We start from the raw sequence: 12,436 nt of genomic DNA on the forward strand, positions 1-12,436 counted from the left end.
CGGTATTTTATGTTTTAAATTTTATTAATAATATAATAATAATATACAATTTGGAAATAGTTTATTAAGTTTATTTTATTGGTATAGGTATTTGGTTTATAATATTAAAAATGAAATAAATACTTTTGCGTTTACGTTAATAATACATGACATTTTATATAGACATAATATAGATGGTACGTTTTCTAGGCAGTTTAACGATTGCGCTCAAAATATTTTACAATACCCAAGGAAAATGTATTAGTTAGTTATAAATTATAACTTATAATTATTATATAATAAATGAAAACACTAACCGATTTTTTATGAGTATTAATACATAATTTCACTTTGGACCCTGTGCTCTTTATATAATAAAAATAAGTAAAGTTAATAAATAAATAATTATTTTTCGCATTGTACCTACGATATTTTTTGATCGTTAATTATTCAAATTAAATACTAGTTATATTACATTATAATTAGTTTCATAAAATTCCCGATACTGTTATAAAATACCCACTCACTTAAATCAGTAATCAACTTATCAATAAATAAGTTTTAATTTGCAAGCATTTTAGTATAATTATATTATACAAGCGCAATTGGTATACTGACCCTAAACGAAAATTTTGTTTTAGGCGCAATTGGTCCATGCCCGTTTTCTATGTATATTATGGATAATGAATATATTACTATTACCTATTAATTATAATGAATCGTATGTATGAGTGGTACTCAGAAAAGAAAAAACAACAAGAATGATCTTATGACAAGCACTTCTATGTGCAATAAAATAACGGGATTTTTTTTCTATTAAGTATGTAAAAAATGATTTAAGACATCGAATGTTAACAAGAGCATTTAGAAAGTTTAAGGTTAATGAGTATTGAAAAAGAAATGTTAATTAAAATTAACCCTAATGATATTATTGAAGAGGTGGCTGCATAAAGTGATGTATTAAAAATAAAAATGAACGTATCAATAATTATGATTAAATAGTTTTATATTAAAATAAAATAATATTAGAGTAAGAATTATATAGACTTGTTTTGTAAATGTATTGCGAGCAAAGCGATCATAAAATGTTTGGGCTCTTTCGCTCTGGGCCCTTGAATTCAATTCCCGGTAATATAAAACAGCCCAATGCGCCCCATTCTAAACAATTGCGAAGAACGTTCACATTTTTACGTCGTCTGTTCTATAATTTATTGGCGTTATTCATCAGTACGTCCTGTTAAAAAACGCAATCAATGAACTATTTTTAAAATATTCATAGCTATAATTCATCAGCTCTGAAAAAAAAATGTCCGCTTCTATGTTGAATGGAAAAGATATAAATTGTAATCAATTTTGATTTTAAATTCCCTATTCATATTACATAAAAGTGTAACTATAAATTCATGAGTGAAAAATAATTTTCAACATTATAATGCTCCCCGTATTGATTTTCTGTGTTCATAAACACATAATTTAAAATAACTTTATTACATTTCATATCTCGAACGATTTTATTACGTGGGTTTGTTGAAATTTGCTATCGCAAAATAAGTAAACAAAGTGAAAGAAAACTGACTATAAAACATTTTTTTTTTAATGTAATTTTATATTTGTATAAACATTATTATTTTAAGTTCAATGACTGAATTGTTTTAAAAAATTGATACGATGAAAGTTAAGACTTTATAGGTATTTAATAAGTTACCTTACCTAAATTATTAGTTTATATATAACTTATGATTTATGAATACGTTCAAAGGCCATAGCCTAATGTTACAAATTAAGTTTCAGTTGCTCTTTAAATACATCCATGTCACATAATGTTGACTTGTTGAATATTAATTTTATACATTATTTTTATGCATGGATTTATTTTAACACAGATATTATTATTTAAAAAATATCTATGATATTGATTTAGTTGGTTATTTTTTCTCCTAAATTCTAAATATTATTTTATTATTTTTGTGATTTATATGTTTTTATAGATCTCCAACCACTCGATATTTCACCTTTAGCCGTGAAAGTTTGAAAAATAAATATTTAATTTACACATTTTATATAGGTTATTTGTATGAATAGTTTTAAATGCTAAACGCGTAAATTGTTCATCAAACATTACATATCTTCAAACTACATGTTATTCAGTTAATCATGACATAATTATTATTTTGTGTCTGCATATCGTTATTAGATATTATATTTTCAAACATATTACACTTGTCGTAGTTAGTTGCACAACGGTAAAACAACTGGACGGCGGTAGTTGATTATTCGTGCTCGTCATCAGCTGTTACTAGGGAAAAGGTACCCAACTTAAGCGAATGAACTTGTATATATGGTACCAATAAACTTATTATTAACCTTATTTCGTTGTCTACCTATCACGTTAGTATACATGTATAGGATTTTTGCGAAAAAATTTTATAGTTTATACGTTTCAAGTTTCGATGTCACTCTTGGCATTGTTTCGTACAATAAAATAAAATGAAATACCGAACAATATACTATATTATACGTACACATCTGGCAAACACTTTGTTTTCGATACAACTTCACTATAATTGGTATGATAATAGTGTAGGAAATCGATCAATAGTTAACTGTAAATAGCCTTTTAACCTTTTTGTCCGAATAAAAATCTATGATTACGAATGAAAAATATCTTTATTCGATAATTTCGACCTGCTTTATGTAACCCAGTACAGTAATATTTTAGCGGTAAAAAATTCAACCGTGTTACATTTTTAAAATTCCAATAAGATTAAAAAATAAGTTACTTCATTTTAATAGATAAACTACTTATATCATTATTTTTTATTTATTTTATTTTTGCGTTATTACACTGTATATGTTATTTATCTAAATCAATTTCATGATTTTAGTTTTTGATAGATGCGATGGATGTATTTATATAATATTTGAATGATGTGTGTTTTATAATTTATTCAATGTTTTTTTTAAAAAATTAAGTAATATTAAATTCAAATATATTTTAATAATAATGAAAATAATTTTAATATATTAACAGCTATATTGAAGCCACTGATCACTGCACACATAGAAATGGGACAGTTGTTTTAACTACATACTATGTTGTCAAGCATTATAATTGAAGTAAACTGCATTTGTAGGTTAAATCAACTGCAATAGAGCGTTAATCTAAATATAATATTTCAACTATTTGAAGGTATTGAAATAACTCGTAAAAATTGTTATTTTGAGAATCCAGGTTATTTAATTTAACATGTTTTGAGGATTAAAATGACTACAAGTTAATGAGTTATTCTGAATTATTTTTACTCTTAAAATAAACATCGATGCACGTTGTTGTGACTAGCCTAGTTGATATGATAATTGATATTGCACTAATTTAAGTTGTTCTCAATGTTTGTTTTATTTGAATCTAATCGCACAAAAAAGTATGCAATGAAAGATACCTGTTATATTATATTAAGCTTGTTATTTGTTATTTAACTTAATTTGTAACATTAAATTAAATTAAATTTTTTATCTGCATTTATTTTTTAACGATACAATTTAAGGTACCTATTATATATTGAGAGGCAATTCGTATTCGTTTTATTTTGCTTCATTAGCATAGGTGAATATTGGGGGCTTAATCCTTCTCAAAATGTAATCAAGCCACACCGCAAGGTTGAAGAGTTTAAAAATATATGTTTACATGGATCAGACAAACATGTTAAGCCCCCCAAAATGTGATCAAATATCTGCGTATGTTCATTAGTTAATTACCTACAACAATTTTTTTTATAATATCTTATAATTACACAGGTAAATTGTAGATTTGACTTTATTTAGATAACAGTGTTTCCACAACTAATATTAAGATAGGTAGTGGCTCGGTAGGTTAGGCGTTAGGTTAGGAAAACTTAGGAATTTCCCCAATCGAAGTTCGAATCTCTGACAGTTCTTAAAATTTTTTGCAAAGATGGATAAAAGTAATATTAATTTTAACTCCTTAAAATAGTTGAGATAACATTATTGATGTAGTTATACCGATACTTTTTATGAAGTAAATTAGAACTGAAACTGGCGTTGTATTAACTAACATAGATGAATTAAACCAAGTGGTTAGTATTAACTACATAGCGTAGTCAAATTAACACTCCTTCATCCTTAGGCGAAATCTAACGCTCGAATGTGCACGGAATTGACTTATTTGGTGGTTAAAACAACTCCACAGTTTTATGTGTGTGTGGATGCTAATATACAAGATCTGCTTTGATAAAAAAAAAAAAATTATGTTGTAAAATTTAGTCTATATTTTAATACAAATATTGTGAATCAGGGCATACTCATATTAACTTTATAATTTTAAATTAATGTGAATAAACTTTAAATTTTTAGAGTGGTACGGGGTTATCCCGTAAAATGTTTGTCCACTACTCCGTTTGTCTAAAAATTAAATAAGTATAACTCATAAACTACTCGCCCTAAATTCGATTTTTATACATCAAAATACTCAGAAAATTATTCTGCTTTGGAATACGAAATTAAAACTATGTTGTCATTCAAAAAAGTAAAAGCTTAAAAAAATACAAGGACAAAAAATGTTTTAAAATAATATTTTTTTAATAAAATGTTGTCTTTTTAACAACTTGTAACTATGTAAAAAATATTTTCAAAAAATTTAATACTTTTTGAAATAATAAGTGGTTTATGATAAAAGAATCATGTATATATATATTTATTATATATTGCATGGGTCACCAAATAACGGCCAGCGAACACATTTTATCCGGCTCGCAGGCAAAGAATAAATAACACATAGGTATTATGTCTTATGTCAGCATTATATGTGTTATTATTGTAAATTATTATTTTTGTTAAATATTATTGGTTTTTAAATAATTTAAATATTTACTTAGAATTTTGATGGCCCGCGAAAAATTTTCAGATTCTTTATGTGGCCCTTCAAAAATATTAATTGGTGACCCAATTTTATATTTTATGCTACATTTATTTTATGGATAACATATTAAAATAAAACTATTATATTATTTCAGAAAATAATAAAAAAAATTAAATATTATTAAGTAACCAATTAATGATACACTTTTTTTAAGTAATACCTACTAACCCTAACCTAACCTAACCTAATAAGTAATAACGGATTTACAACATAGTATAAATATATTATATACTATTTGATAGTAAGAAATGTATCAACCAACGAATTGAATTTTACTGGAAATGACATGTGTATGTCATGTTCGCCATTTGGAAATATTTCAAGTCTACAACACAAAAAAACAAATCTATGATTAGTAAATATTTGATAAGATAGTTGTTTTTAAACAATAAACATACATTAAAATCATAATTTATAAACAATTTTGAATAATTAGCGATAAACGTTATAGGTATAAACTTGTTCAAAAAATTAAAAACCAATACGAGTATTAGTTTCATCGCGTATACCTCAATGTTCTCATATAGCCCCAATTTTATTTCTAATATATATTAATGATATTTCTTTTCTATAAATAGTTCTTAGCTTATGTTTATTGATGATATTAAAGTTTGTTGTAAATTGTTAAAAGGATTCTGCATTATTCCAATCTGATTTAAACTTGCTCTTTAAGTGGTAAAAAAAATTGTAGTTTGCTAAGTATTAAAAAATGTCAATTAATTAATAAAATGCATGTAATTCATGAGTCTAACCATGTATAATATTTCAATAAATAAAGAAATAAAGAAAGAACAAATCAAACTCACATAGAGTCCTTAATATTTTTGTGTAGGAAATCGGCATGGTCGATCGGTAATATTTCGTCCCATATTCCGTGAAGAATAAGAGTGGGTGCTTTAATCTGTGCCAGCGCACCAATACACACATCACCGCCATCGTCGTTGAGAATCGCCTGGAACGCGTCTAACAACTCGGACCATTTGTCCGATAAGTACTTTTCACCATACATTTTGAAACGTGGTATTCGCCGGGACTCAGGCCACCTATGGACGTCGCGTGAACTCTCTAAGACCTCGAGTACATTGCCAGTGACGTACGCGCTGCAACTCCACACCACCAGTTTGTCTACTCGGTCAGCAACTTTGGACGCTGCGATTATCGCAGTAGACCCACCGTTGCACCAGCCCAACATCGAATACTTGTCGACACCTAACGTCTGCAGCCAAAACGAAATGAAAAAAATTATCATTAACACCTTCGTATGTTGACACGCGTATCTACTTATATAATATTACCTCCATAAGCGCTATAGCATAATCCGCGTCACGGTTTAAAAATCCTGGTGAAAAGTCCCTAACCGGTGGTCGACTCAACCCATCACCTGGAGGATCCCATAAATAAACCGTGTACTTTTTTTGATCAAAATTTTGCGTTAGTAATAGATTGTCACTAATTTGACCTAGAGAAATACATATATTAAAATATCACTGAAGTTTGATTGTTGAACTCCCAAAGTTAAAATCCTATACAGGACTATACACTGTCCAGCAAGAGAACGCGCCGCAAACCGACCAAAATCAGTTTTTCTGCTCATTCCCCAATGATACCCAGCCATAAGCGAACCAGTTTAGATAGCATAGTGACGCGGGGAGATGCGCAGAATCAGCGCGTTCTCTCGCTGGACAGACTATAGTATGAATTATTTTATAGTTATATAATAATAGACGTACCTAGTGCTCCTTGAAATATCAACAATTTCTGCGGTCCGTTTCCAATTTTAACGTAGTGTATATCGACACCTTTGATTTTGATTTTTGTCGAATTCTGTATATAACAATAATTTGTTTAAAATTTTAACTTTTATTGTAATTTGTAAAATAAATACTCAATATAATAATAAACTATGTATATTGGATACACAAGGCTGACTCATGGTTATCTAATAGAAAAAGGTGACCCACCAATATGCAAATCATGTGGCACCACAGTCACAATCAAACACATCTTCAAAGAATGTAGAATGTACGAAAGTCAAAGAGAAGAACTCAAAATAAGCCACCAAATTAAAACAAGCTTAGTACCAAATCCAGCAACGAAATCAACACCTTAGAATTTTTTAGAATAATTAAAATACTCAATCTAATCTAGCCAACTTAAGTGATGTATACAAAGTAGTTGTAAAACTGTCTTTTTTTTTCTTTTTAAATGTATTTAATATAATATAAATGTAATACTGATGCTAATTACCATAGAAGTCGAAGCAGAAATTTTTTTTTTTAAATTTCAAGTACAATAAAAAAAAAACTATGTATATATTACTCAATGATAATACATATTTATAATGTCTTAATAGCTAGACACATAATTTATATTTTAGTATATAGAATCCTGTATTATTACTTATGATTTATGAATACGTTCATAGGTCTTAGCCCAATGTTACAAATTAAGTGTCAGTGTAAATAAAATGAAATACAACTTCACTATGATTGGTATAATGATAGTGTAAGAAATCGATAAATAGTTAACTGTAAATATTTAAACTTTTGTTTTTCCAAATTAAACCCCCCTTTCATTTTTACCATAAATTTTTTAGTGGATATTTATTTTGAAAATTTTATCTACCTACCTAATTCAAGATTCGAATGAGTGGTTGTTTTTCTATAATATTTCTACAATTATTTTACAATAATATAAAATAAACATAATAATATTGGATAGTATTTATAACACTTGGACCATTTTTATAAATTAAAAATACTGATAGCTAGATTAATTAATTAATTATTTACTAAAAAACTAAACAAATAAAATCAACATTAATCTTGTCATCGTTCACAGTCATTCATCATATAGTGATGGTGGTAGTGGTAAAGTTTTTTACGTCAAGTTATGCAAAAAATATTTTATGTGGACATATCGTCGATGATACGCATAGTTTTTATATTTTTTAGTTCTTTGATTAACTTAATTCTATTGATCGTATGCAAACGTAGATTCACGATTCCGCATATATATCTTTTAATTCATACGGTTCTGCACACAATTAATTTATGACGTTGCCAATTGTATATTAAAAAATAATTTTAGACATCAAATTTGGTTTTACCCCAAATTCAGGCTTTTTTAAATAATCTACAGTATATATTTTATCTGGACTCATCAGTTACCTTCAAAATCCTAATATTGCGTTCGTAGTTTTGTGTACATGTTATAAGTAAATACTTTTAAATTTTATTCCGTGTGAGTTTATAAATGTATTTTATTTTTATTTTGAAAACAAATTATCATTATTATTTTTTATTTTATTTTTATTCATTTTTATTTATGATTATATATTTTATATCATATATCACATATTTATCATATTTTTTATATACTTTTTTTTTAATTATATGCTTTATCGGGTATATTGTCTAATTTTTACTGAGTTATTTTTATTACAATACAATTTGATAAAAAGTTAATATTTTAATTGTATATTTTTTTACCATGGTAACTGGCAACGCACAGCTGTGTTCCTACACGACGTAACAGTACAATAGTATAAATACACTCACACATACACACACAAGAGTTGAGAAATACAGATTTGATGGATAACGGAGTTTAATATGTAAAGAAAATGTCAACTTCAGTGAAAATTGTTGATAAAATGTTAGGTTACTGGGAGACGTATGCGTGTGCTGCTACAAAATATACCCACGGATATTATTATATAATCTGCAGTAGTTGGAATGGACCAAATGATATTATGTTCGTTGGTCTCCCAACCTTGAGATATTTCAATAATTTGTGTACTGATGTAGATCCGTAACATCATCCGGGATAGTATCCAAAATCCAAATATAATAATATTATACTATCACGGCGGTAATGGTCGAACACGCTGATGTAGATTTGATAACCGAATAACTTTGATCTCTCGTCGTACTATATAATAGTATACTGCGGACCGGGTGGAAAGTCATCTCGCACGTTCTCCGGCTGCATGACCGGTGCAAAACGATCTTGCGGCTCGTCGACTTCGATCGCGTGAAACGACGGTACGGCTGCAGCAAGCGTTATCCGCGCAGCGTGGGACGACAGCGATAGTGCGACGGTGATGTGCGATGATGGTGACTTATTGGCGTCGGAGACTGGTACGGTTGAGTGACTTGTGCAGTGCCCGACCCAACAGTTTTCGGTTACCGTGCAAGTTTGTGGAATCGGTGGTGACCGGATATAAACATGTCTGGTAGCGCGCTTATTAAAATTTAATAGAGTATCAGACAGGTATAAATTCGTCGGTGTGAATTATATATTTATTAAATGCATTATATATTTTAATCAATAATTATTTATCAGACTCTAGGGCAACAGCTTTTGCCGGAGGAGACTACGTGCTATATTTTTTCATGAGTATTATCAGTGTTTCCGATTTAATACATTTTATTAATTAACTATATTATATATTGTACGTTAATGATTGATGGGCCTTTTTACCGATTCGAGCCATAAGGTCAAAGGGTCTTGTTATTTTTTGTCATATTTTTAACAAACATTTTTATTTTTTTTTTGTATTATGAATATTATGCATTTTGATTAGTTTATTACTATAATATTATTGTTACACGCAACAGACAAAAATGTAATAAAATATTTCCTCCAAAATACTATCGTTTTATTTTTAAAACAAGTATATTACAAGCGTACACAAATAAACATTTATGCGTTATTAATATATTATATAATAATATTTAAATAATAATTTATAGTGTTATATTTATATTATATCACATATACTGTCCTGTGGTGTTACTCCGGATGTTATATTTAAAAATAAACACACTTTATAGTTAAATAAAATACGGGGCAGCAACGTCAATCATTAGAACATAAATCTTAAATCTTATGTATTTCATAATAATAATAATAAATTGCCTATTTATTGCTAATTATTAATAATTTATTAGTAATCATTATTAAATTTATACTGTAACAATTATAAATATAAGTATGTTACATGACATTTCTATGTACACATACGAACTCTATTACTGACCAATAAATTATTAACACACGGGCGATACCCGTTTCCATCAAAAGCGGGCGTTTCTCTTTTCCACAAATACCTGTTTCCACGAAAAGTGTATGAGTATATTTCCCTTTTCCGCCAAATGAGATCCATCTACTTAACAAAATTTTTACCAAAACAATTTATATACTGCGCTTATGTGCTTAAGTTTATGTAACATACTAATGCTGGGTTGAAAAAATGATAAATTATGTTATAGATACTTTAGCTATTATGTGTATATAATACCCATATGTTTATAATTGGATTATATATTTTTTTTAATTGTAGAATATACTTTTTGTGAGTTTTTCGGATTGATGTAAAATGTATAGATATACATAATATAATTAATGTACCTATATTGTATATTGTTCATATTTGTTTGTATATTAAGCCGTTGCCGTACTTATTACCTTTTAATTTTTATGTTGATTAATCAACATAATATATATAGCGTGACAATATTTTATGTACACGTGAAAAAGTTGCACAGTTTAAATTATGCAATAAAACTGTGTGTGTTAAATTAAAATGTGTGATAGCTTTTAATATAAATATATAAGCGTAGTATACAATTTTTTTGGTGAAAATGTGGTCAATATCTTATTTGGTGGAAACGGATATTGGTGGAGAAGGGAAAGATACACATTTGGTGGAAACGTGTTACGCCCACACACACACACACACACACATATAATTGTAAGGCCTATGAGCAAGACACTGGATGTATAAGAATTGCACATGAATAGGAGATTAAACAAACCTGTTATTAAACATAATTTATTAATTAATAAAATTTACATATATGATCATAGAAAAGCCACATTTTCTACAGAGCAGGCAGATATTTCTAATTAAATGATCAATGTAGGATTTACAAATACACCCGTTTACACACTGTGTAATTACATATTTTTCCTTATTGTTTGATTCCATGGTATTGTTTCCGTCCTCCATGTGTATTAAACAAGACGATTGAACATAGCCCTGTACTTTCTACATACTACGTACCTAACCGTACGCATTGAAAAATATGGGATTCCGTACCTGATTTTCATCCATTGACGAAAAATCCATATTGTTATAATATTGATATAAAGATAACGATGACCAGCGGGATTTGATAACTGATATAACCAAACTGTATAATCCAATCACTTCCACCGTGCAATTCCAAATGGTGTTCAAGATTTCTACAAACACAATATAAAAAATCATAAGACACAACAATAACTGGTTCTAAACTTATTTATTATTCTAGTTAATTGGAAAAAGCTGTCAGCAAAATAATTAGCCACAGGTCTTGTCAAACATATTTTTAAAGAAGATATTTTATAATTGCTTTTTTGACAAACGGCCAAGTTAAAAGTCAAAATATTATTGACTTATATTATATTAATCTTCTATAATCTATATTATATACTAAGTAAGTTTAGCGAAAGTTTAGCTTTAAAAATAAAAATAAATCATAACATCTTCAAATTTCTTATAAATCAACTTTAAATTAAAACATTTTGACTGTGTATAACCAAGAATAACAATTTGCATTTAAATTAAAATCACACCCATACGTCTTACTGTAATCCAAAATTTTCTCACCACATTATCACCGATGATGACATTTTTCTACATCACAGTTTCCGTCATTTATCATAACCGTAACGCATTTTTAAATAAACAAAATGACAGGTAGGCATATTAGAAACATAGAATTTACTATTGTCATAATTTGACGTCGACAACCAAGCACGATACCGACGGATGTGTGATGATACCTCGGGGTGTACTGTAGTGCTCGAATTGTGGGTGGACGTGGGGGACGGAGTCCACCTTCTTTTTTAATTTTTTTTTAGCATACCCATTCTATTTATTTGAAACAGAACACTGGAAACGGAACATGTGCTATAGTGAATTTGTAAATCATCAATTTTTCTGATATACTTACTCGTATATCCTATAGCCATAATATTTGTATATTTGTAAAGACTATGAATAAAAAAATTAATTAATATAAACAATCGTTAGGCTGTGGCAACCACACCTAGACCTTTTTTCTATGCGACCTCTGCAATCCTGGCTATTGTGAACGTGACTATTTTTCACGCTTTATTATATATAGGGTTTTAAATTTGAAATATTTCAAAATTGAAAATTTCACTCTTTCTTAAATATTTCAATGAAATATTGAAAAATATTTTTTCTTCTTTTAAACGTGTTCGGTTGTAGTTGATTATAAATAAATAATAAATTGATTATACACAGAAAATATTGATGGTAAATATGCAAAAATATGCTCTATTTTTTGATATGTTTTTCGTAGTGTATAGGAAAAGATTTTTAGCTCACTAATCAAATAGTCCAAAAACAAAAAACATAAATACAACAACTTCCGAGCCCTAAAATTCATACTTCACACTTGTATTATTAATATGATCCTTATTAGTTATTATTAGTGTTATACA

General features: G+C 28.1%; 1 protein-coding gene across 1 annotated transcript; it reads right to left on the reverse strand.

The window, feature by feature from the left end:
- Positions 1–4,713: 4,713 nt before the first annotated feature.
- On the reverse strand, positions 4,714–11,764 carry LOC132929884 (valacyclovir hydrolase-like). The gene is made up of 6 exons (XM_060995514.1): positions 11,574–11,764; positions 11,022–11,167; positions 6,646–6,739; positions 6,211–6,374; positions 5,722–6,131; positions 4,714–5,240 (listed from the first exon to the last, which is right to left on the reverse strand). The coding sequence occupies exons 2-6, from the start codon at positions 11,049–11,051 to the stop codon at positions 5,147–5,149; spliced, it is 792 nt and encodes a 263-aa protein (XP_060851497.1). The 5' UTR covers positions 11,052–11,167; positions 11,574–11,764; the 3' UTR covers positions 4,714–5,146.
- Positions 11,765–12,436: the final 672 nt, after the last annotated feature.

This window comes from Rhopalosiphum padi, chromosome 4 (assembly GCF_020882245.1).
Source record: "Rhopalosiphum padi isolate XX-2018 chromosome 4, ASM2088224v1, whole genome shotgun sequence".
In the NCBI taxonomy this organism is placed as follows: domain Eukaryota; kingdom Metazoa; phylum Arthropoda; class Insecta; order Hemiptera; family Aphididae; genus Rhopalosiphum; species Rhopalosiphum padi.

Bases quoted from the DNA above. Each gene is read 5' to 3' on its own strand.
- LOC132929884 (XM_060995514.1), bottom strand. From the start codon at position 11,051: ATGGATTTTTCGTCAATGGATGAAAATCAG. The intron at 6,132-6,210 runs GTAATATTATAT...TTTTGGCTGCAG, and splicing joins ATGCTATAGCGCTTATGGAG to ACGTTAGGTGTCGACAAGTA. The intron at 5,241-5,721 runs GTGAGTTTGATT...TTTGTGTTGTAG, and splicing joins AAAAATATTAAGGACTCTAT to ACTTGAAATATTTCCAAATG.